At 36.0% G+C, this 27,240-nt stretch overlaps 1 protein-coding gene across 11 annotated transcripts in view; it reads left to right on the forward strand.

Annotated features, from left to right (window-relative positions):
* Nucleotides 1-27,240, forward strand: part of PAM (peptidylglycine alpha-amidating monooxygenase) — a 299,875-nt gene that overhangs the window by 160,016 nt on the left and 112,619 nt on the right. For all 11 annotated transcript variants that reach the window (XM_090276530.1, XM_090276531.1, XM_090276535.1 and 8 more), the window contains one exon: nt 24,419-24,476. In XM_090276530.1, coding sequence (XP_090132656.1) covers nt 24,419-24,476 — 58 coding nt within the window. The remainder of the gene's footprint in view (nt 1-24,418; nt 24,477-27,240) is intronic.

A 27,240-nucleotide genomic window follows, 5' to 3' on the forward strand; every position in this document is an offset into this window, starting at 1 on the left:
TTAAAACTCAGGACAAAATTATCAGGGACTCCAGAAAAATGATGCTTTACTGGAATAATTTTTAGTTCTTTGAGGGTTCTGGTTTACTTGTCTCCCTCTCTTTAGTTATTAGTATGTAATAATATTTGCATTTTTCTTAATTTTAATTGTTGACACTATTGTAGATGTCCCCATCATACACCCCCAACCCTTCTTCTCTCAGCCCCTGCTTCCCCTTCCGTCTGGCCATCACCACACTGTTGTCTATGTCTGTACATGTTCTTTGGTTAATCCCAATATTTGCATTAAAAAAAAAATGCTAAGTGAGAATAAGAGTGTGAGAATAATAAGAAGGAGATACTCCACCCTCCTGTTTCTCTTTCTCCTCACAGACTACCTTGACTTTCAGATTAAGCCACATCATATAGGGGGGAAATATTAATCTGTGGGCACTAGTAGTCTTCTGGGCATCAGTGCTAGGTTCTCTGTTATTATACTCTTTAGAGATATGGCTCCCCCCGCCCCACACACAGCTGGCTGATTGTTGGGAAATGGCCAGACAAGATCCCCACCTACTCCCGAGTTTCTTATATACCTGGAACCCCTGTGGATTTTCTGACCACCTTTGTGTGGTCAGTGGCCTCATTCCAACCTTTCTTCTCTGGTTGTCTCACCTCTCCGCTGATATACCCTCACCCTCATCTAATTCGATCTGTAAAGTAGAACAGACGTGGCAGATGGATTTGCTTTTTGACACAAGTTCATTTGATTGAGAGGAGCTGCTGGGAAATATTAAGAATTGTGAGGCCATGAGTGTGAAAGACAGAAACAGTGACTCCAGTAGCCAGTCCTGTGCAGTGCATTTCTGTTGCTTGGAAAAAATAGATTGATTGCATTAAGTCATTGTCTAAAAATGAACATGACTCATTGCTTTTAATTTTTTTTTCCACCATTCTTAGTTTTTCCCCTTTTCATATGAAAAAGAAAGGAGCGTGATGATCTTGTTATTGAAGGAGGAAAATCAAGGAATACCATAACTCTGGACTAGCATTTGGTTTTTATTAAAAAGACTTAGGTGATGTGTATAAAATTCCGTGGTTTGGAAAAAAGAGCAAAAAAAGAGATTAAAATGCTGTACCCTGGCCTTTCCACAAAGTGAGGAAGTAATATCTATTTTGCCAATGGAGAGACTAATTGTTAGAAAGGACAATCACCAGGGCCTTGTTTTGTTTACTTATCTGTCTCACATTAAATTGGTTTTTCCAGTTTTTAATTTGAAAGCTCAGGATTAGTGTCAGCTAAGATTCTACATATCAAATTCTCAACTTGTATTTATTTGTTTAATTTTCCCCTTGCTTCATCAGCAGGCTCAATGCTGCAAATCAAATAGAAAACAAACAAAAAATTGTTAAATGAATCATATAAACAGCAAATTGAAGATGCATGTAATTCACTGCTGATTGTTTAAGTTTAATTGATGATACTTTCTCTTTATTTTTACTAAAACATGTCACATACCTAGATTCAGAGCTGTCAAATATACATTGACTTGTTTTTCTTCATTAAAAATAAGGAGCAAAAAGGAAAAAGGACTCATGGTCATGGACAACAGTGTGGGGATTGCTGGCGGAGGGGATAGAAGGGAACTAAGTGGTAATTTTTTTTTAAGAAACATAAAGGAGACTTTTCCAATTAATTTTTTATATTTTTGAATTTATACAATACTTAGAGAATATTAGAAGTAGCTACAGTATAAGAAACTCCCTTATGGTCACCAATTTTCTCAATAAGGTTTTTAGAGTTCTGTTTTTTGGGGTTTTTTTTCCAGTAAATTTTTAAAGGAGAAAATATATTTATTGAGTGCTTTTATTAACACTATGATGTTAGGCACTTCGCATACATTGCCTCATTAATTCTCATAAAAACTGTTCAAGGTACCATTCTTCCCATTTATTATATGATTTTGAAACTCAAGGAGATTAAATAATCTGTCTATAACCAAATAGCCAGTAAATAGAAGAACAATGGTTTAAATACAGGTTTATTTGAATCTGAAACCCATACTCATTTTACAATTCTGTACTGCCAATCTGTTAATGGCCTCTATGTTTCCCAGAGAATGTTACTATATATATATTTTAATGGTCTTTTTGGCTTTAAATGTGAGGGGTATGTACACACACATATATATTTTTATTACACATATATTGTAAAATAAAAGCTCACTTTTGTTAAACTACCAAAATAAAGATTACTGGCTCTATCCTAAATCCTTGAATAACTTTTTTCTTATTTTTTTTTTCATGTCTATCCAGAAATTAATGTGACTAATGTGAATTCTGATAAGATATTCCTGATTACCTGGCTGTTAAAAGACACCTTGCAATCAACCTAGTATAGTTCAATACAATTTTGAACTGTTCCTGTCTAAATTTAAGCCAGAGATTAACAAATTATTTCCTAAAATGTCAGATAGGAAATATTTCTGGCTTGAGAGCCATATGGTCCCCGTTATAACTGCTGCAGTTAGAAAGCAGCTATAGAGGGTAGTGAATGAATGAGTTGGCTGTGTTCCAAATAAAAAACTTCATTTACTAAAACAGGCAGCCACCCAAAGGCTGTAGTTTCCTGATCCCTGATCGAAACCGTTGCATATGCCATTTAAGCTAATAAATGGATTTAACCTTTGGCCACTCGTGACTATGTCTTTTGACTTATAAAATATAGAGAATAAAAATACCAACAAAAGGTTAACAGCATTTTGATCTTTGTCCCTGAGTTACCTATTCAGTTTTCATAAGTAACTAATCATAAACAAGACTTTTCTTATTTGGAATACTGTATTTCAGACTTACACATCTCAGTAAATGGTAATTTCTGTGTTATAGTTCCTCTAGGCCAAATATCCTGTAGGGGTTCTTGGCTCCTCTTTCTCACACCCCATAAACAATATATCAGCAAATCCTGTCCTTTCTACCTTCCAAACAGACCCAGAATCTAGCCTTTTCTCACCATTCCCATCGTTCCAACTCTCCTGGATCGTTACGGTAGCTGGCCTAGCTGGTCTCCCTTGCACCCCTGCACCCCTAGAGCCTGTGCTCCATGCAGCAGCCCTAGGGATCTGATAAAAACCAAAGACACTTCACCCTTCTCAAACATCTCCCTTAAAAAAATTTATTGGGTGACATTGATCATATAGGTTTCAAATGAAGAGTTCTATGATGCATGATCTATATATTGCACTGTGTGTCCACCACCTACAGTCAAGTCACCTTCTGTCACCATATATTTGGCTCCCTTTACACTTTACTGCTCCCCACCCTTTCCCTCTGGTAACCACCAGACTGTTGTCTGTCTGTGTCTATGAGTTTCAGTTCTATATTCCACATATGAGTGAAATCATACTGTTCTTAGCTTTTTCTGACTGACCTATTTCACTCTGCATAATATTCTTAAGGTCCATCCATGTTACAAATGGCAGTATTTTGTCTTCTGATGGCCGAGTAGTATCCATAGTATATATGCACCATATCTCCCTTATCCAGTCCTCTACTAAAAGACCCTTTGGTTGTTTCCATGTCTTGGCCACCATGAATAATGTGACAAATAAGTGTTTTCAAGTTTTTTATGGTAGATATTCAGAAGAGGGGTTGCTGGGCCATATGCTAACTCAATTTGTAGTTTTTTGAAGAACCATCAAACTGTTTTCCATAGTGATTATACCAATTTACATTCCCTCCAGCGTGAATGAGGGTTGCTTTTTCTTCAGAACCTCTCCTACTCTTGTTTTTGCCTGTCTTGTTGATTATAGCTATACTAAGAGGTGTGAGGTGGTATATACCACTGTAGTTTTGTTCTGCATTTCCCTAATAGCTAGTGAAGTTGAGCATCTTTTCATACATCTGATGGCTGTTTGTACATCTTCTTGGGCAAATGACAGCTTCAGCAAGAGGCTAATATCCAAAATATATAAAGAACTCATACAACTCAACACTAAAAAACAAATAATCCAATTAAAAAATAGGCAGAGGACCTGTACAAATACCCCTTTAAAAGCTTCCTGTACCCCATTTAAAACCAAAAACTTTATAGTGACTTTCAAAGCCCTTTTCTTTCCTGCAGTCTTTTCCCACTCCTGTGTTTCTCATCCCTGTTTTCTCTTATCAGTCATTATAGGTGCAAAACAATTCAGAAGTCTATTCTACCACTTGCTGGCTACAAAATCTTAGGCGTGATACTTAAACCTTAGTGAGCTTCAGTTTCTTCATCTGACAAACATATGAAACAAAAATTCAAAGTGAAGTTGGTTAAAATACAATCATAGATATTTTGTATATCAAATAGACTCCAAAAGTGAAGTATATAAAGCATTAGAATATATTAATCTACAGAATAATTTAATATATATTTAACATATAGTAAATATAATTTAATATCTATGTGGATCTAAAATTTTACATTTTAGAAAGATAATATACATTCTTTTTTTAATGCATATAGAACATTTATAAGAACCACATAGCTAAATATTAAGAAAATTCAGTTTACCACAATAGCATTGCATAGCTGTCATCCACTGATAATAATCCAGTAAAACTAGAAATAGACCATGAAGAGATGTCATGGAAAAAACTAAGCTACTTAGAAATTAAGGACAATTCTTCTACTCAACTTCTGAAACAACGAGAAAAATAAAAATAAAAATTATAAATTATCTAGAGAGTAATGGTAAGGAAAATACTTCCTAATGAAGCCTGTGAGACCAGTTAGATCAGTACTCAGAGAAAAATTGATAGCCTAAAATTCTTTTTTAATGAAAACTATAATAAATTTACATAAATATTCAACTTACTAAATGAGGAAAAGAGCAATCAAGTGAATGAAAAGGAAGAATAAAGAAACAAACTGAAATTAATAACTAGGTTTTAAAACAAAAAGGTAGAGACAAATGATTTTTTTGAAACATCTATTAAAATGGATAAACTCATGGCAAGCCTGTAAAGATAAATTACACATTATTAAGTATTAGAAAATGTAAAGAAAAAATTTTAGACACTTATGTGCAACTCTATGTCAATAAATTTTATAATCTTGAGAATTTTCTAAAAAATACTTCGGTATTCAAATCAACCTAAGAACCAAATAGACCACTAACTATAGAAGAGACTGGAAAGCTAAAAATATTTTAAATGTATACACACACACATGCATGCACATACCCAAACTTTTAAAATGGGAATTATTTAAGCAAGAACTCATGGCAGAAAAGGGCTAATGTACCAAGTATATAGAGGTCCCACAGACTGAGAAGACAGGCAACACAAAATAAAGCAAATGAAGAATATTAATATTAACTGAATGAATAAAGTCCAACCCTGTTAATAATCATAAAAATTAAGCTGAACTAACAAGTAAAATAGAGACAGATTCATAGAGAGCAGGATGACAGCTCTGGGGGGAGGGGTGTTGGGGGTGGTGGGATAGAGGGGAAAAGAAAAATAACTTATGGACACAGACAACAGTGCAGTGATTGTGGGAGGGAGGAGGTAGGTGGAGGTAGAAGAGGATATAAGGAGGATAAATGGTAATGTAAAAAATACAATAAAAAATAAACTAGTAAATTAAAAACTAGTAAATTAATTTTAAAAAGAGATGCCATAGTTTTTCATCCATTAATTTGGCAAAAAATTCAAAAGAGATAATATACAGAGCTTTTAATGATGAAAACTTTGTAGTCTCATAAATTGTTGGTGAAAGGATGCATTACCACAAGCTTTTTTGGAACGTTATCTGGAATTGTCTTTTAAAGTAAAAATATTCATATCCTGCCCTAGCCGGTGTGGCTCAGTGGATTGAGTGCCAGTCTGTGAACCGGAAAGGTCTCCAGTTTGGTTCCCAGTCAGAGCACCTGCCTGGGTTGCAGGCCAGGTCCCCAGCTGGGAGTGTGCAAGAGGCAACCAATCGATGTATCTCTCACACATTGATGTTTCTCTCCCTCCCTTTCTTGCCCCCTTCTGCTCTCAAAAAAATAAATAAATAAAATCTTTTTTAAAAAGGAACATTTTCTAGGATAGACCACTTATTAGGACACAAAACAAATCTCAATAACTTTAAAAAGATTGAAATCATTTCAAGCATATTTTCTGACCATAATGGTATGACTCAGAAATCAACCACAAGAAAAAAACTGAAAAACAAACAAAGACATCTAAGCTAAATACCATCTTACTAAGCAATGAAGGGGTTAACAATGAGGTCAAGGAAGAAATAACAAAAATGTCCTGAGCAAAGTGAAAATGAGACACAACAACCAAAAATCTGTACGACACAGGGAAAACAATCCTAAGAGGGAAATTCATAGTATTACAGGCCTATCTCAAAAAAACCAGAAAAAGCTCAAATACACAATCTAATTTTACACTTAAAGGAACTTGAAAAAGAATAACAAAGCCCAAAGTGAGCAGAAGGCAGAATATAATAAAGACCAGAGCAGAAATAAATTAAAAGGAGTCTAAAAAAAAAAAAAAAAAAAAAAAACGATACGGAAGATCAATGAAACCAAGAGCATTTCTTTGAAAAGATAAACAAGATTGACAAACCTTTAACCAGACAGCAAGAAAAAAAGAGAGAGGAACCAGATAAAATCAGAAATGAAAGAGAAGTAACAACTGATGCCAAGGAAATAAAAAGGATTTTTAAGAAATTATTATGACCAACTATATGCCAACAAATTGGACAACCTGGATGAAACTGCTAAATTCCTAGACATACACAATCTTCCAAAGCTGAGTTAATATTTTAATAACCCTATGAAAAAGGAGCATTTGGAACCACGCCACTTGCATGTTGCATTCTTTAAGCAAAAATGCACAACACACTCCTTTGAGGCACAGACTGCTTTTCACAGATAATGTATTCTCCTTAATCATGTATAAAGGAACAAATTTGACGTACACATAAAGAAATAGTTCTGTCTTAGCATGCAAAAGTCACCCCGCCCAGCAAGCCTGACAGCATTTTTGAAGAGGAAGGTATATAAAAATAGCGAATACAATGCTGCTGTGCATCATGTCATCCTCCTACCCTCAGCTAATGAAAACATTTGCCATGGCAACATCGATTTACAAAGGGCAAATGATGTGTCTGAGATAATTGGAATATTTCCTTTCATAGATCTGAGATGTGCACACAGTTAACACTTTAACACCCTTATTTAATTATTTTTATATATAAGTGAAAAAGCTTTACTTATTTGTAAATTTTTAATCAAAACAAAACAACAAACTCTTAACAGAAACTCACATCGAATTAAATACAAGCAGAAAAATATTGTTAAAGTATTTTAGCCTTCACCATTTATGGAAATAAAAATTATTTCATATGTTAAGCTCAGCTGAAGTTATACCATTTGCTTCCAAATGAATGATCATTTTGCTTCTCTAAAGATGCAAATTCTCTGTTTACCTCACTGTTTCTGCAATTGATGTTATTATAATCTTTAGCTTTTCTATTTTGGACATGTTAAAATATTCATTTTTTTGCCCTTAGTGTATTTTTCATAAATACTAAAGCAGTATTCACAGATATTTTACTGTTGTGGTTTGAGCTACTTGCCTCAGACCGAAGGCGGACACAACAGATGTAAGAGAGAAAATAAATTGGCAGCCTGGTAGATGGAAGTATTTCAGCGGTGATTGTAGGGAGGTCAAGCAAGTTTACAAGTTAACAAATAGTTTCTGTAATGTTTTTCTGCTGTCATAAACATTCCATAATATAAAATGGAGAAAATTGTGCTCAGGGGTTGAGGAAATTAAGTTCCTACCTTAAATAATTCACAGTTGTGAGTAAAAAATTTATCTTACTCAACGTGAATTCTCGGATTCTGCCAGAGGTTATATATACTTGTTCTATCTTCTACCTATCATGTATTTAATCAGCACTGTTAAACTTGTATCTAGAAACCCATGGCTGTTAGGTGTAAGGGGACTTTAGTCCTTCCATCAATTATGGCGGGAGTCAATTGAAATAAATAAGGTATTTAATATAGTTACTGCCCACAATATACCCTTTTCACTTCAGTTTGTGATGACCTGAAAACCTTCTACAATAACCAAAGAGATTTAAAGTTCCACAAAAGCAAATAAAAGCCAAATTTAGCACTTTTTCAATGCGTTCAAGGCGGCTGGTGTTAGAAGATTCAAAGTTCAATGGAAGGCTGTATATCACTTATTTTCCCACCTCCCTTCTTTTCTCAGCATGTACATATTTCCCAAGATCCAACAATGTCAATTGTCCAAAATAAGTTTACAAATATATGAATTAAAGATAGTTTCCTTGCTTTTATTTTAATAAATCTTCCAGATTGTATTTAATGTAGTTAAGAAATTTACAGAAAATAGAAATTTGCAAACCCGCAAAACTGTTATGAAGGAAACATTAATTAAATTAAAAATGATCTTGTCTCCTTGCAGATGTCAGTTCAGGAAATCATTGACAGTGAGCTTTTCCTTGATATAAATTCAAATCTAGTGACATCTAAATAGATCATATATATATCGTCGTCGGCAGCCGTCCGTCTCGAGAGAGACGATGGTGTAGCTTCTTAAGAGTCTATCTGCACCGCCGAGAATGGCTGTGCAGTCCAACTCGGGAGTGACACGGTATCTGTCTCCTCCCGTGTTGAATCGACATCTTGTGAAGACGCTGGAGTGTCCTCTCCAGTGAAGCTGAAGCTACAGAGCCTGGGCAGGGTGATATGGAGGGTCTGCTGTTGCCCATGCAGCAGACCCCCCCTCTCTTCGCAGCTGAAGGGTCCAAGGGAAAGACGGAGTCAATACAGCTTGGCTTCAGGTGCGCCGCAGGAGTTGCCGGTGTTGACTACAACGTCAAACCGCCTTAGGGACTCCGGCTCCGGATTTTCTGTCGGGGTTTACTCCCCTAGCCTTTCCCCTGAAGAGGTATGCCGCAAGGCAGCGGAGGTTTTTTGGAGTCAGAGTTTTCCTTCTCTGCATATATATATTAGTAAATTTAGGCATATAAAATTTTAAAGTAATCTTGCTGGAGCATGAAATGTAAACAAGATTGAAATTATTTTTTCAGCTCTTGGCTTTCTAAATATTAGTCTGCCAGAAGATTTTCTTCCCTGGGCTTTTATCAAATAACCTTATGTCATCATTGTGACACCAATATAGTTAGTCATTGTAATATACACAACCTATTTTGTATTAAAATCAATAAAATAACCTTGTTAGCTAACCATTATTTACCATATTACTTCTATGGATTGGGGGAAGTTGAATTTCATTTGAATATTCATCACTTCAGGAATAAATCTCCACTTCATTTTACATCTCTTTACTGGAATATTACACCCATCTCTATCTTTCCTGAGATGGACTGTCAAGGATTTTAAGTTTCCTGAGAAAAAAAGACTCAACTGTCTTGTTCACTGTTATATCCCCTGGGCCTAGAACAGTGCCTAGTGTCCAGTAAAGATTAGTTGAATAAAAATTTTTTTTTAAAAAGGAAAGAAATACTCTTTGTATCAAGAATATTGCTTGCCCCTACACACACACACCCCGCCTCACAGCCCTCCCCCACCCCCCACCCCCAGTGACTGTAGTATTTTGTCTTCACCCTGATCACATGCCATGAGTCCCCTATGGCCATGCCCTTCAATATGTAAGACACATTCTGAAGGTCAATGTTTTTGTTTCAACTGCTACCTCACTTTTTTCTGTTGCATAATTGTTTCCATTTTTGTCAGCTTATTTAAGATATAATTTATTTAAAAACAAAAATTTACCAATTTTAAGTGTACAATTCAATGCAAGCAAACAAGTATATGTAGTTGTGTACGTGTCACCATGACATGATAAAGAACATTTTCATCGCCCAGAAAATGTTCCCTTGGGCTCCTCTGTGCCCCCTCATTGTTTCCCTCATGCCCGACCTCTGGCAACTATTGATCTTTCTGTCAGTATAGGTTAGATTGACCTTTTCTAGATTTACATATAATTTAATCACAACAGGACAGTCTCTGGTGTCTTACTTCTTTCACTTAGCATGATGCTTTTGAGATTTACCCATGACATTGAGTTTATCAGTAGTTTGTTCCTTTTTAGGGTAACACGTAGCTGTGGGGGAGTCTGAACCTGAATTCAGGCAAGCTGATTCCAGACCCTGTGCTTTTAACCATTATGTTTTGATGGTTTTCATTCCATATCATTTTCTTAACAATCATCTGGATAATGCCATTCTACTCAAAGTCTCCAGCAACTCTTCATTCTGACCAAATATATTCCCTAGTCCATATTTTTGTTTTTAAATTCTGTACTCTGTGATCCCCAGCAGTGCCACTTTAATTTTTATTCTCTGCATTCTCCTTTCTGAATTTCCCCATTTTCTACCACACTTAGCTTGTTACTCCTACACACCATTGAATTTCTTGACGTTATTCTGCCTATTAAAATTGCTTTGCCCTGTATCTTCACCTATTGAAATCATATGCCATTCATTAGTTGCAGAACATGTTTCCCTTTCCCTGTGAACCTACCAGATTCTCTGAAACTGATCTGATCTGAGGACCATAATAATTTGAATCACTCTTATAGACCTGTCGTATTGTTGCTCACAGTGATTCATTTTCACATTTTAGATGTCTCACTGAAACCAATGGCTGCATCTTACTTTTTCTTGTGCACATTTTTGTCAGTTTATGCCCATACTGAGCAAACAAACATCTATATTTAAAAGGAGCCAGCTCATACCTGTGCTGCAGACAATATACTATTTATACAATATTTTGTATTGTGTCTTTACATAGATAGTACTTGGTGAATATTCATTGATTAATTGATCTTCCATGAATCTATTCCTAGCTCTTCTGCTCATAGGTATATGTAGGAAAGCAAGTTGACTGAGGGCCCATATGATGTAATAAAGATGGTCTGTCTAGTTAAGGCTATATTCCCAATACCTTGCACGGTGCCTAGTAAATATTTGTTTAAATTAGATACTTATTGGTTGTGTTCTTTGGTCAAGGCACAAAGCACATTACCAAATAAGGCCGATTAGGCAGTTAAACATCTCATCTCCTTGGTTAAAATAGTTGGAACCGTATTAGACTGTTGACCTCTTTAATGATCTAAATTCTAGGTGTATACAATTCTTTTTTACCTCTTCCTTTGAAATGTCTTTCAAATGTGTCCCTTTTCTTCCCTGTCATAGTGACACTGTTTTCCTTTTTTTCCTATGCTTCCTATACTCCCTACCCAGTCTTTGCCCTCACTATGTTCTCACTCTCCTTCCATGGCTACACTGGGCAATGCCTTCCGGCTCTTAGACCTCAACCTGAGCATCGTTTTTGCAGAGAAGCTTTTCCTGACCACCTCCCCTTCCCCCATCCCTCCTACTCCATCTCACCCCCACCTTTCAGGGAGCTGTCATAGCTCTCATAGAACTGCATACCTCTTTTCAGGGTACCCTTCGCAATGTCAATTTTACATTTGTTCATACCATTACTCAATTCATGCCTATTACTTTGCCACACTGCAGACTTCGTGAGGGCAGGAAACACAACTGTTTCTGCTCAGCATTTTAAGTTCCCTGTCCAGTCCAGGACCTGGCAATAGTAGACTCGTTATCTATTTGAAGGATAATTAGATATATGGGACATGTGGCTGGATGAATGGACAGATTTGCCCTGTTAATCTCCTGTTACAGACTTAATCCTAAGGAATAGCGATACCTCCTTGTTGGTTTCCAGACTCCTGTGGTATCCTTGTTGCTCATTCTCAGTTCCATCAGTGTTCTTCCTAAAGGACTACACTCAAAATGTCATGCCCTACCCTTCACTCACTGGCCATGGCTAATATCTCATCTCAAAAGATCACATCTGAATTCTCATCTCCCATCTCCTTTCATTATCTGGTTTTATGTAGCCTGTCCAATTTCCTTTCTCAGAACTCTCTAAAGTGTCATCTCAGCGCCTATTAGTTCAGTCACCACATTGTCTCCTCTTTCACCATGCTTCCATCTCTGGGTTTTGTTCAAGTGGGATCTTCCTGTGTTTATCTGAATTCTTCCCCTCCTATCCAGACACTCAGCTTCTCTGCCCAGGGCCTCTCAGGTGCTAAGAGAAGCCTACAGTCACTTCCTTTAGAAATGCTAAAGTGGGAGTATAAAAACAAGAAAGCATTCTATTGGCCTCTCCAGATGTATTTTCCACTCTTCTTCAGCCTACCCCTCGTTCCAGTAGCCTGACCTTTATGGACGCTATCAATCAGCTCTCACACACTGGCTTCCAGTTGCTGTAGTCAGTGGGAAGAACTTGCAGAAGACTGGAAAGAAAGAGGGTGGGGTCAGGGCATTTATTTCCTTGGCTCCTTCTCTGTTGGGTAGCAGGTCAACAGGGACAGGGTTTCTCTCCCTGTACCACAGCTCCTGTCTTCTCCTATGGCTAAAGCAGTTTCTGGTTTTGATAGCTTCCTCTTCTTTCCTCATATATCTTTTTTTAAATCTTCACTTAAGGGCAGGACAATTTTTCATTGCTTTTAGAGAGAGGAAGGGAGGGAGAGAGAAACAGAGTGATGAAAGAGAGAACCATCTCTCTTAGAGAGACTTGGCTGCCTCCTCCTACATGCCCCTGCCGGGGACTGAACCTGCAGCCTGGGTATGTGCCCTGACCGGGAATTGAACACTCCAGCCAGCTGAACCACACCGGCTAGGGCTTGCCTCATACATCTTTGAGGGGTAACAGCTGCTGCTTTATAAATGCCTGGAGTGTTTCAATATCCCGTACATGCTCTACTTAACCTAGCCCACAGCTTTGTTCTTGGTTACTTGGTTAAACCCTCCTCACAGGCCCCCTTTATTTGTGCCTTGTTTTCTAAAGGAAGGCCAACCGATATATTTTAAATATTAAAAATAGCAAATTAATCCTTTAATTACGGGAATGGTACAGTATAATATAAAGTGCCAGTCACAAAAAATAAATTACAGAATTTTTAAGCAATATTAAAGCTGTGCATTACAGATGGTGGATTCTGGACACCGGCTGAAAGCTGTAAGTTGTGTTGCCCTTTTTCAGTCCTGTCTGTGTCTCAGCCTCTGTGTTACCTCGTTCGGAGGAACATCCCTTGAAGTGTTAGGCCCAGGCAGACTGCCCTCCTCACCTGCGCCCTAGCAGCTGCCACCGGGGACCCAGTCAGCCCTTCTGACCTCTCCCTTCTCTGAGTTCCCATCACTCTCCTTGTCCTTAACACAAAGCTAACACCTCTCTATTTTCTCCTTTAGATTTTGAAGCTTCTGAAGGAAGAGAATTTTTCGTATCTATTTTTATGTCCCAGAAGCAAATGATACAGAGACTCAATATATATTTGTTGCTTGGTTTCTTGGTTGCTACGTTAATTGCTTGGTAGGTTAGTTTCAAAGATTTTTAGAGATGAACTGCATCTTTTTTATATTTTAAACATTTAAAAAAGATTTTATTTATTTTTAAGAGAGGGGAAGGGAAGAAAAAAGAGAGGGAGAAAAACATTGATGTGTGAGAGAAACATCTGTCTGTTGCCTCTCACACGTCCCCAACCAGGGACCAGGCCTGCAATCCAGGCATGTGCCCTGACAGGGAATTGATCCAGCGAACTTTCACTTTGTGGGATGACACCCAACCCACTGAGCCACTCCAGTCAGGGCTGTATTTTAAACATTCAAATTGAAAACTTTTACTATAAAAACATTGAAAGGCTTATATAATGAAACCCACACAACCATCAAGGATTATCAACTCATGGTTAACTCTTGTTTATCAATATCCACCTACTTTATTCCTACGTACACACACACACACAGACACACACTCTGAGTTATTTTGAGGTATCTACTACATCTACTAGACTGTTTCACTTAATTTCATATTGTAGTATTTCAATATGTATTTTTAAAAGATAAATACTTTCTTTTTAAAACATAATCATAATACTACTCTTTATATTACCAAATATGTAGTCAGTGTCAAATTTCTCTGATTGTTATATTTTTTAAATGTTACTGTGTTTGCATTGGCATCCAAATATAGTCCATATGGTAAACCTTGTTGATATGTCTGTTTTAAGAATATTGAAGTTCCCTTTTTCTCTCTCTTTTCTTTGTGATTTACTTGTGAAAACAACAGGGTATTTGTCCTGAGTTTTCTACATTCTAGGTTTTGCTGATTGCATCTAGAGTATCATTTAATATGGCGTCTGTCCCTTGTATTTCTTCTGTTGGTATATCTAAAGGAAGGCTTGATTCAATTGAGGTTAGACTTTTTGGCAAGCATATTTCATAGGTGATGTTATGTGGTACCAACAAAAAGTATATAACGTCTGATTTTATCTTCTTATGATGTTAATCATATTATATTAGGAATTGTGAGATTAGTTAATCCATTTTAAAGTTTTTTTATCAGCTTTTCACCTATTGGTTTCTTGCCTAGATTCATTAGAAGTTGCTTTTGGTGTGTATTCTAATTGTCATTCCTTCTGAATTTGTCAGTGAAAAAACTTCCATAAAAGGAAACATTTCCCCTATAAATGATTTGATCACTCTTAAATTTACCTTATATTTTTACAGTTTATGTTTTGTAACTGCTAGATATAAAAAGCCAAGTTTTCTTATAATGCCTTCTAAGGGCCACTGAGTATGGAAACATAATTATATGGTGATTATTTAGGATTATTTAGTTTTATTGTATTTATCATGCTGTGTGTGTGTGTGTGTGTGTAAGTCTGAGAAAAATAAGAAAATAAAAATTATTTAAAAACATTGAATTTACTTTTTCATTTGGTATTAGGAACTTCCTGATCTGGCTTAAAGAAAGAGACCATACACTGAAGTGTGCAGTATTTGTTTATAATGCAAAAGGAACCGATGACAAGTAAAAACATGTCTGGAAAATGGGCATTTGCAGTTTCTACAGCTATTTGGTTCATTATAATAACTCCATTAACTATACCTTGGGACTTTAGATACAAGTAAAAGACAACCTTTGTAGAGTCATTTCTCACCTGGAATTATAAATATTGTCTTTCAATGGAAGCTGGAAAATTACAGTGGGATAAATTTGGTTTGATGGCCTTAAAAAAGCATAAATAAAATTCTTAAAGGAAAAAGTGACTCACTTCTCTGAAGCTATTTTGGTAGAAACAGGCACTTTATGAAAGGTTATTAGTCATGTAACATAACAGAATTCAACAAACCAACTCAACCAACATTTACTGCATACCCGGTTCTTCTGCCAGGTGATCTTTGGGAATACAAACAAGAATAAATCAAGATGTCAGTCCTTAAAACACAGTCCAATAGCAGGAGACAGACTAGCACACAAGGAGCTTTGGTGCAGTGCCTTATGTTGGAACAGAGATGTTTATGACCTGCAAAGGAAAAGCAAAGAGCAGTCCAAATAATATTTTTATATTTGATTTTATACTTCCTCTTAGAAGTTCAAGGCAAAGGATGCAAATCTGTTACAGTATTTCCTTTATGAGTTGCAAGTCTAAGGAAGATGAATAGGTCATAGAATCAGTGAGGGAGGTTAAGAGAATCAGAATGACTTTGCCTTTCATCATTATAGCTCAATATATATCTTCATCACTAAACATAAGTACTCCATGCCTATTGTACCTCTTCTTCACCTTTTCTTTTAAAGAAAAAGCGTCATTTTCCAAAAGTTGCAATTGTCTTCATATAACCTAGAATTAAACTGACTTTCCATCCCTTATTTCCCTCAAAATGATCAGGCTTGCTGAACAGATTGATAAATATAGTGAGTTTCCAGCCATCTCTGCTCAAGGAGAGGCACATAGGTGTGACTAGTTACTGTTGACAAGGTTCAAAAAACTGACTGCTCCCATATTCAGGGAAACTTGATGAAAGCATAAACCACTGTTCTGAATAGCAACTCCCTGTTCAGAACAGTACAGTTTCCCTTCACATTAACTCCCCCTGTTAGCAGGAGGCCAGGGAGGGTTCTGCCACTATGACCACCTGATGAGCCTAGGTAATTAATTATAGACCATTATTAGTACGTTCCTTTTTTATTTCCTCTTAAATGTAAGTGTGTGAAAGCTCTAAGACAGAGATGTTCCCTGACCAAAATATTTTTTTTTCTTCATCATTTTCTAGTACACAGTGGTAATTCCCAAAGAAGAACCTTTGCCAGGAAAGTAGCTCCCATTTCAGCTACTTGGCATTGAGAATCTTGTCATCATCAGCCACAATGTCATTATAGTTTAAAAATGCAAATGGGGTTCTGGGATGAATCAACTGAAAGATAAAATTCATATGAAAAGTGATGCTGTATAAAACCCTAATTAGGCAGCATCTCTAATACAGTTTTCAGTTTAGTCTTTCTTAAACTGAGTTTATTGCCATCAGAGGAAGAAGGTGGTGCATGCAAAATTCAACAAATATGTATAGAGCTCCTAGTATGTGCCAGGTATTATTCTAAATGCTTAGGATGCTAGCAGACATTCTTATAACAAGATTACGTTCTAGGTTAAGATAAACATCCCAAAAATTCTTGGGATTGGAGCTTAGCTTAATGTTAAGGACAGGAGTGGAGTATTATGGTCATTTAAGAATGTTTTAACATAAAATCTTCACTGTAACTCTTCCTTCCAGAGCCTAATAAATATAAATGTAAGTGGACAACATATTTTTTAATATATATGACAAGAGAAAGACTTAACAGGGAAACAAAATTAGAGTAGACTACATACAAAAGTGATAGCTGAAGGAATTTTGTCTGTAATTAAGTGTCTTAAGTTTTGGTTTCAGAGAGGTAAATTTTTTAAACCTGAGATTTTTGCTCCAGAAAATCATCTATGCTTTGGTATAGCTTTACTTTGCTCTTCCTTATACACTAGGTTGAAAGTAGGCCACTGAATCACTTTAAGCTTAATATGCATGTATTAAAATTACTTTGGGCCCTTATCAGTGTGGCTCACTTGGTTGGAGCATCTTTCTGTAAACCAGAAGATCACAGGCTCTTTTCCCTGGTCAGGGAACATGCCTGGGTTGCCAGTCAGTCCTCAATAGCAATTCGATTCTGTTTTCTATCTGGATAAATTCAAAGAAAACTTAAGAAATAATTTTTTAATTGCTTTCTTCCTCTCAGTGCAACTCAAATTCTTGTCAAAGAGGACTGAACATTTTCTGTACTTCTCTCGTGTTGGTCTGGCAGAACCACTCTCAGTTCCTGAGTTTTCCACCAGTTATTTGCAGAACTTAAGTTACCTAAACCCCAAGTGAGTACAGTGTGAAAATGTAGGGCTTCATGGATCCTCCACAGTTTTTCTGGATTGGATTTAAAATGTGCGTTACCTGGGTTAGTAGAGAGGTGACTACCTACTTTTCAAACAGGCGCACAGTAATAACAATTGCCATCATGAGATGGTTCCACTGCTCTGGTTATTTAACAAGAGAAAAGTTACCTGAGACTATAGTACACACAATATAATATTTCTATGGCTTATGGCCTCTATACAGAGAACAGCCAATTTGCAAATAGCCACAGAAATAAGCAAAAGGACCATATTTAAGTGAAACTGGGTCATGTTGTCTATCTATACGCCTATTTGTGTCACCACATTGAATAGTCTCTGTAAGAAAGGTAGTCTGCAGGGATCTCTTTAAGCCCAAACAATAAAAGGGCAGTGAGGATATTATCCAGTCAGGATCAAATCATAGCGTTCAACACTAGAATCCGAATGGTACCTCTGGTTTCCCAAAACAAAAATTACTGGTTTCATGTGAACAGTTTTTTCACATGTAATAGTGTACAGATGGTTTTGTTTGTCCCATATTGATTTAAACAAGCAGTTGATATTATTAACTACTTATTCCATAGAAACCACTGTATCTCCATCTCACAAATGACTAAATCAAACTAAAGAGCACTCTTTTCTTAAATAATGTAAACAAGGTTTTACTGTTACTGCCTGCATGAGAACTCAGTTTAAAATGGGTAATAATAGAATATAATAGCAGTTCTTTTACTAATAGGCACTTTTTTTTTTCATTTCTAGAACATTATCTTCTTTTATCAGAAAAATGTGCTTTTCCTGAATAGTTCCCAACAGCAGCAGTAAAGAGGTATCAGCAATATCGTGTCCCTCTTGATTCGGATTTGGCAGATGTGCCATAGCAGGTCACACCAAGAGACATAGCTGGGTAGATTCACATAGTCTCCCTTTTTGTGCATCTGGGCATTATGCTAGCAGTTTGAATCTGCAGTATTTTATAGACAGTCCCCTGGCACCAAGCTCAGATACAGTGTTCTTCCCAGAGAGAGAAAAAAAGGGTTCATGATGATGATATATGGAAAATTGTGAAAGATCGTGCTGGTAGTTTAGGTTGAATTATAGAAGCATCCTTTCTAGGACAATGTGTTTGAATGAAGGAACTGCTATAATGGGCAGTAAGGTGCTGTTTTTGTGTCTTCAGAATGTGTTAGAGAGAAACATTGATCTGATTTATGTATATGTTTTCAAATAGCTTTACTTCGCAGAATCAAAATAGTGACAAAACCAGATAGCTGTGGCTCTAGTCTAGCTTTTTGCAGTTTGTCAATAAGCTTTCATGATACATTTTCAAGTGCTCTTGGAAATTTAGAGGACTTGAACTAAACTCCCTGTTAAATTTTACATGTCTTTGATTTCTTTATTTCTCCCATTGATCAAGTAAACAACTATAATTGTGTCTAAGAACTGACATTTTCTTTTCAAATATTAACAGGCTATGAAAAATTACCTTTTACTATCCATCTTTCTGTAGCGGAAAGAGAGTACTTCAGTGAAATGGGTTCAAATTCCATTTCATCAATTTCCAGAATTAAAAAAAAAAAAATCACAAACAAGTCATTTGCCTTCTTAAACTTGAGTTTTTCCATCTTTAAAAGAGTACCTGTAATAACTACCTGGTGGCATTGTCATGGGAAATAACTATGATGAAAAGTTTCTAGAATAAAGTAAGAGGCACAATTAATGTTCTCCTTTTCACCACAAGGTATCATATGCTAAGTACTGATAGTATGTTTAAATCTTTTGATTTTTTTTTTTTTTTTGGTATTGTTGAATGACAGAGGTTGTGGGGTCATATTTACTTAATCAGGGCATTGCTAAATAGTGTTCCTGGTCTTCATCTTGCAAAAAAGAAAAACACAATGGGTTATTTACACATATTAGTAATGTAATAATTTTATTACTTTGAGAAATGTATCTTTCTAGTTTTCTTAATATTGTTTCCTCAGAAGTCTTTTTTAAAATATTTCTCAATCCCATGGTTGGTTGATGGTAGTGAACTATGTGTTTACACATTAGTATAGTCTTAAAATCTTCAACCAGCTACTGCTCACAGCATGGAATTTAAAGTGTCTATTCATGATAATGTACTATAGAAATTAATCTGTATTGATGAGCTTAGAATAGTTTGAATAGTTTGGCAGAGGTCATTGTCCTGTCCATTCCTCAACAAATTACACAACTTATTTTTTAAAAGTTGTTCATTTACTTATGAAGAACCTTAAATTTTATTTAAAAGATAGGATTTAGTTTCACAGGAAAACAGGTATGAAGGTGATAAGACTGCAGAATCACAACTTAGCTGGAATATCAACTGTAATTGAAAATTTTTTAAAAAATTAAGTTAATAGCAAGAAAGTGGCAAAAAAAGATACACAATTATCTCTAATAGTCTTTTTTTTTTTTTTTTTTTTTTTGGTTTTTCAATTACAGTTGTCTCATTTTTCCCCCATTGTCCCCCCCAGCCCACCCCTTCTCCCCCAATCATATCCCTCCCCGTTGCCCATGTCCATGAGTCATTTATACATGTTCCTTGACTAAACCCTTCCCTTACTTATCCCCCTTCTCTCCCTCCCCCCTCCCCCCTATTGACTGCTATTCTGCTCCTTATCCTATTTAGTTCGTTTGTTTATGTTGTTCTTTAGTTTCCTGTATTAGGTGAGATCATTTGGTATTTTTCTTTCTTTGCCTGGCTTATTTCACTAAGCATAATTCTCTCTAGTTTCATCCATGTTGTCGCAAATGGTAGAAGTTCCTTCTTTTTTCTCTCTGCTTCATAGTATTCCATTGTGTAAATGTACGACAGTTTTTTTGATCCACTCATCTACAGATGGGCACTTAGGTTGTTTCCAGCACTTGGCTATTGTAAACAGTGCTGCTATGAACATAGGGGTGCATAAGTTCTTTTGTATTAGGGTTTTAGGATTTTTCGGGTATAATCCTAGCAGTGGAACCACTGGTTCAAAAGGCAGTTCCATTTTTAGTTTTTTGAGGAAATTCCATACTGTTTTCCATAGTGGCTGCACCAGTCTGCATTCCCGCCAACAGTGCAGTAGGGTTCCCATTTCTTCACGTCCTCGCCAGCACTTGTTTGTTGATTTGTTGATGATGGCCATTCTGACTGGTGTAAAGTGGTATCTCATTGTGGTTTTTATTTGCATCTCTCTGATGGCTAATGATGTTGAGCATTCTTTTCATGTGTCTATGGACCTTCTGTATGTCCTCTTCGGAGAAGTGTTTGTTCAGGTCCTTTGCCCATTTTTTAATTGGGTTGTTTGTTTTCTTGATGTTGAGTTGTATAAGCTCTTTATATATTTTGGACATCAGTCCCCTGTCGGTGATATTGTTGGCAAATATATTTTCCCATATGGTTGGTTTCCTTTTCATCTTGCTGATGTTTTCTTTTGCTGAGCAGAAACTCTTTAGTTTGATGTAGTCCTATTTGTTTATTTTTTCCTTTATTTTTCTTGCCTTAGGAGATGTATCCGTGAAAATATTGTTACGTGGGATATCTGAAATTTTCCTCCCTTTGTGTTCCTCTAGGACTTTTATGGTGTCACAGCTTACATTTAAGTCTTTGATCCATCTTGAGTTTATTCTTGTGTGTGGTGTAAGTTGGTGGTCTAGTTTCATTTTTTTGCACGTTCCTGTCCAGTTCTCCCAGCACCACTAACTCTGACACTACCTACCTTAGTGGCCTTAGGTAGATCAAAAACTTTTATGTGAATTAGTTCCCATTTCTGTAAAAAACAAACAAACAAACAAAAAACACTGCCTGCTAGACCCACTCACAAAGTAATTGGGAGAAGAAAATGAACAAAAAGAGAGCTACACTCAGCCAGCCTGAGGGAGACAAAGCTTGGCCTCTGTCATCTTTAAGAGTTAGACTCTCCAGCTGTACTGGATAAAAGACCCTTAGGGGTGTATCTTCTTTACATGGATCTTGAGTTCTCAACTGAATTCTGAAACCACACTATGGTCCCAGAGTACTTCAGACCAAAATCACTAAAACCTTTTACAGTTGCAGGGAAAAGAATAAATTACCTTTTAGCTATTCTTTGTTCTATTGAACTGTGGTCTTCAGAGCTTTCAGCTGAAGGCTAATTATTGATTTGATCCATGCTGTATTTTTTAATGTACTTATTTTTTGAAAAAAAAGTTTTACCCTTTTTTTTGTAATAGAATTATTCTTTATCTTGAAAAATGGGTCATAAGTAAAATCCAAATTGGAGTATGATAGTACATTGTAAGCCACTGACACAATGTCTACTAGAGACTTTGCTCTCCCAAAATAATTTTGCAGGGTGATGGTTATCCTGCAGAGGCTCTCCTTTATCCTATCTTCTCCTTCTTCTCCTTCTCCTTCTCCTTCTTCTCCTTTTCCTTTTTCAAACTGACTTTAACATAACAGAAAAGAAATCATTGAAATCTGAACACATTCTCATTAATAGGGAAGTTATAAACCAATAAATAAAAATTCTTAGAATAGTATTCCCCAGTTATTCTGTCATTTCAAATTGTTCAACTGATGGTAAGAGCAAGAATTACAATATGGATCAGATCAACTTTCAGTATAAATAGTAGTTGTCTTTATTTTTGTATATGTAACCATTATTGTGCTTAGTTGTCTTTCGTTTTATCAAAAGAACCAACTTCCTGAATTTTATATTTCTATTTATGCCTATAACTTGTTTATTTCCAGAACAACTTGAGGTAGCTTATAATAAAATCAAATAAATTATAACCAAAAACTATTAGTCCAAATTTAAAAAAACTTCTGTTTAGTTTGCATTACATTGCAACCTTTGGATCTTCTCTTGTTGTAAATATATGTTTAGCTACTTTAAATTCACTTTTCTATATTTGCCTTTAAGTCATTAATTATTCGTATTGCTTTGAATGATCTGCAATGTCTTAGACTGCTGATGTTCACATCTCAGCTCCTGCACTTGTTAGTGTCAAAGATAAAGTAGGTGGGCACTAGTTAAAGTGGTAAAGACAGATTTCTTCAATAATAACTATCAACAGGGGAAGGGGTCCAATATGAACTGAACTTAAGTTGCTATGACAAAAAAAAAAAAAAAAAAAAGGAGACCTTTTAAAGGCTATGTATGTTAAGAGAAAGGCACTGAGGCATGTTGGGGGCATTCATCCATGTGACTAAGCCGTCTGGGTTTATTTATTGTCACTTAATCAGGGGAAACAAATTTCTCAATCTTTATGACAGGAATCAGTGATGCAGGTTAGAACAATGCATTCAGCGGCTGAGAATCTGAGCAGAATTACTTCCTTCAATGTGAGAAGACAGTTCTGGGTTGTAGAAGCTTTAGATCTCAAAGAAACAGAGAAAAGATTAGTTGCAGCTTTCTTAAGAAACCTTGCCAAGAGGAGGTTCAGAAGCCTATCTGCTTGTTGTTGGGTTTTGGTTAGAATAGACAGTAAAGTTTCTTAACCTTGGTTTACCTCAGTTTCCTCATCTTTAAAATGGGGATAATAATATTACCTATATCATAGGAATGTGTTTTGAGGATTAAAAGAATAAATACGTGTGAAGTGCTTGGAACAGTGCTGGTATATATATATACACTAAGCTTTCAATGTTATTATTCCTACTATAGTATACTATAATAGTATCTATCTACCATATTGGATTGTTTTATTTATTAAATTATATGCTACACATAAAACATTGAGAATCGTGCCTGGCACATTATAAGCATTCAATACCTGTTGGATAGAAATAGACATAGTAGTAACAGCAGTTACAGTAGCCACTAAATATCTTGCATTAGTGATTTACACATAGCTGAGGATGAGCAAATAAAAAATCTTGAGCTTATTATTTTTTGTTAGAACAGAGTAGGAATATTTTGTAAATGAGTAACTCAGAGGTTGGAAAAATATTTATGAGCAATTTTGTACATGATTGAGAGATCTTTGAACATTATTTTGCCAATATATTTCTTGGGTTTTGGATACACAGTTCACATCTCCAGCATTTCTGTGGCTTAACCTCCTTCCTGTGAAACCTTCAACATTTCCCAGTACATCTCCTTCTTAGCAAAATAAGAGGGAATTGAAATAACTATAAAACCCTTTAAGAAATGAAACAGTGTGCTCAAGTGAGATAAAATGGCATATACAGAAGTATAAATGAAGACTGAATCATATTTCTGTAATATTTCAAGTTATAATATACTTGTTTGGTATATATTTGAAACTCCTTGAATCCCATCACAGAAATAAAATAAGAGATACAAATTCCACAATTTTTTGGCACTAACCAGTAGATTTAGAGAAAACCAAATGATCTCTGCTCATATTTGTGTAGTCTCTTGACCCAGCCCTGTGCAATAATAATTGATGAAGTATGAATTATTGAATGAGTTGTCTCTATTTGTACTGGGTGTATTATCAACCATAGCACATACTCACCGATTATGGATTTCCATTAAGGAAGTGGAATGCATAGATGAACAGGAGCTCATTCTCTTTAAATTGCAATTTTTTTCACTGAAAATTCTTGATGTTAATGTATTTGATAGCAGAAAAGTAACTATTTAGATAAAAGACCAGTAACTGGAAAGGGTAGAATAATTGAGTTATTGATTTGTTCAATAAACTATATAAAATTTTAAAGTAAGAAAGGACAACCAAATATAATATAATATATATTAAGACCAATTTTTACTCGTTGTACTTTCCTAATTAACATTTTGGGCACTTGTAAAGTGATTCAGGAGATTAAATCCTTGATTATGCAAGTAGTAAATATGGTCAAAACAAACTTCTACCCTTTTAAAATCAAATACAATTAATTGTTTCACTCTTTATGTAAACATCTAAAAGGTTGCCTTTTAACTGACATATTAGAAGTATTACTCATAATGAATGGTTTTATAAACAAGATTGAAGAATCTTAGAAAAATTTTTAGAGTACCTCCATATTAGATTTAGCCCCCTCCATTAACCTGGCGCCCACTGAGCGGCAGGCAACCGTACCTGACTAGTCCAGTAGTTCTTTTTCAGTCATACAGCTTGTTCTTTGACACTAGCAGCAGTTTAATTTGAATTTTGTATCTTTCTTTCTTTAATAGTCTGATACATACTTCTGCATGTCAGTGCGTTTGCCAACGGATGAGGAAGCCTTCGTGAGTAAGTAAAAATGGGATGGGGTGAATGGTTGGCAGTTGAAGGGAGGGCAAGCTATTTGAAACCAGAGAAAGGTTCTCTTTGATGGTTATGAGCGTATTAATCTTTTACTGTCAGTTTCTAAAATGCATCTATCATGCCTAATGCAGAAACAGACTAGAGAGAGCCACTGAGAGATAAGATTACAGACCATATCTGGAGAGATTCATGAGTAATAGTAGTTAAGGAGTTGCATGCAGATGTCAATGGCTGCCAATACCATGTGGTCCCATTTGTGTAGTATTGGCTTTCTGTCTGTGGCTGGATGCTTAATTCGGCTCCACTCAACAGACTGTTTATTTACTTGCTGGGTCATGCTGTAAATCGAAGGCACTTAGAATCAACTTTGGAGATTGTAATATTTTACCTGTCAGACAGGTAAATGCATAGGAAGGAAGGAAGGAAGGAGAGACTGAGAGAAGAGAAGGAGGGATGGGGGGAGGATGGAAAGAACCTTGTTCTTGTCTCTATTACAGAATGAGAGGACTCTTAAATGGCAGGCCCTTCCCTAACTGGATCTTTGAATCAGATAGGAAAAGTGACAAAGCCCCATCTGTTTTCACCTAGGTTGTTTTAGTTTAAACCTCCCTTATGGCAGACATTTAACTGTTTAGAGAAGAGGCATGATTGGCAAATTATTCATGAATTTGTTTTTTTCTCTTGCTTCATTTTTCTGGTTTGAAATGTTGATTTTGGAGAGAAAGTGATGATAATGAGAGTTGTACTTTGGTCCCTTGAAACTAATCTTCAAGTGGGCTGTCTGAAGCAGCCATATGGGGATTACAATGTATCTAGTAGCCTTGAGGCCATCTGAGGATGGATTTCCATGAGGCGCTCCCCACAGGAGTGTACATTATAGACCTTGTAGACCCAGAGCAATGTGCATTTATTGTTTTTCTCACACTTAGGTGGTAGTCTCAACAGAAAATACACCCATAACAATACTCTCTAAATAAATTTCCTCCATAGTTTAAATTTCTAAAGATGAAAGTCAGGCCTTGGGAGATTGAGCATTGCCTGATTGTTGTTACTTTGTGTAATAACTGAACATTACCAAGAAAAAAAGTGAGGAAGGACAGTGTTCCAAGATCCTGAACTATGAAGACAGGAAAATAACTTAAGTTTCTAACTGTAGTATTTTGAAGAAGAAAATAGGAGAAAATAATAATTACTCATAAAAAGTAAGGGTTTTTTTGGTTTGTTTTTGCTAATTTTATGTTTTCTTTGTCCAAGTTCAGAGATAGTTTTGTTTCCTACTCTTTCACAATTGCTTTAAATAGAAGGCCATTCTATACCTCTGTATTAGTATGAAGGTCATGTTTCACAACAGTGCTACAGGTCTCACATTAATAAGTTACTGCTTTGTTTCTGGAGTTAGTAGCAGTATATGATTTCAGAGCCCGTGACTAAAAGGACTATACATATCTATCCTGGAATGTATTACTGTTCTCTTGATATAAATGTGTTTACTTTCTCATAATTTAAAATTAAAAAGTTCAAGTGAATATATTCAGTCATGAAAACTATTCACAGGAGACACATAAAGGGTTGTACGAGAACCGGGGCACTAAACATTTATGCATTTTCTTAGGCAAATTTCTTCTAAGACTCAACTGTTTCCAGTTCTAAGATCTTTAACAGATCTTAAAATTAATAACTAATTTCAGTATTTTCTTTATTGCTGGAAGGATTGTATGAATACTAAAGATTTTGTCACCTTTACAAAAACAATTGTTTCATTTTCTGTGTGAATCCTTTAATGTACTACCCTACCCCTAGGCTTTTTGTGGTTACCATTATTTTCATAATCCAGCAACCACAGAAATTTAGGTGTAGGCAACTTACAACTGAAAAACTGAAAACCAAAGAGAAGTACCAAAAATTATTTACATAAGGGATTAGGTAAGGGAAATTTGGCACGTATTCTCTCATTAATTCTTAGGACAGCCGTGAAGTTAGTCCGTTCTATAGCAGAGAAACAGAAACAGGAACGTTGGTGTTTCTGATTTAGTTGGGTGCTAGGACCGTGGTCTGTAGGGAATCCCTGTTTGTGTTGTCAGCCCACTGCCAGCCGCTGTTTACGCAACACCTGCCGGACACTAAGCTCCTGACAGCTAAGCATGTTGCAGCCATTTTACTGAAGAGTCAGGGTAAGGACCATGCCCAAGCTTTCCACTAGCTATGTGATACCCTACTTGTATGCCATTTAAATCCTAACAGAGCTGGGTGTGGGAATAGTAGTACAGGGAAGAAAGAAAAATGTTATCCAGTGGATAGATGGAGCTGGAATAGAGCGATAGCACATCTCCATCTTCCCACATCAAACACAATTATTCTTTCATTCCCTTACCTTCACTTCATACTGGGAACCCTTTGGTCAATTTTGCTGAAAAGTAAGTAAACCTCTTTCTTACGAAAGAAAACCCAAAGCACATGAAGTTTTAAAGATTTGCAAAAGGAAAGAAGCTTAGATGTTAGGTTGTATGTTGGGAGGGTGATCATGCATAGCTTGACCAGGGGTAACCAAGGCTTTTTCACAAATGAAGTATTCCTGTGGGTTGTCCCAAATTCTAGGTTGCAGGGTACCTTATCATAAGATTATATATGGTTGGAAATGCAGATTGTAAAGACCTGTGATCTTCTGTTCATCCTTTCCTTCACTTTTATCATTTTATACTTTCTGCTTTAATTACTTATGCCTTTTAAATGTTTGAATACCATCAGGATA

Source organism: Furipterus horrens, unplaced genomic scaffold (assembly GCF_987537825.1).
Source record: "Furipterus horrens unplaced genomic scaffold, mFurHor1.1.pri manual_scaffold_5, whole genome shotgun sequence".
Classification (NCBI taxonomy): domain Eukaryota; kingdom Metazoa; phylum Chordata; class Mammalia; order Chiroptera; family Furipteridae; genus Furipterus; species Furipterus horrens.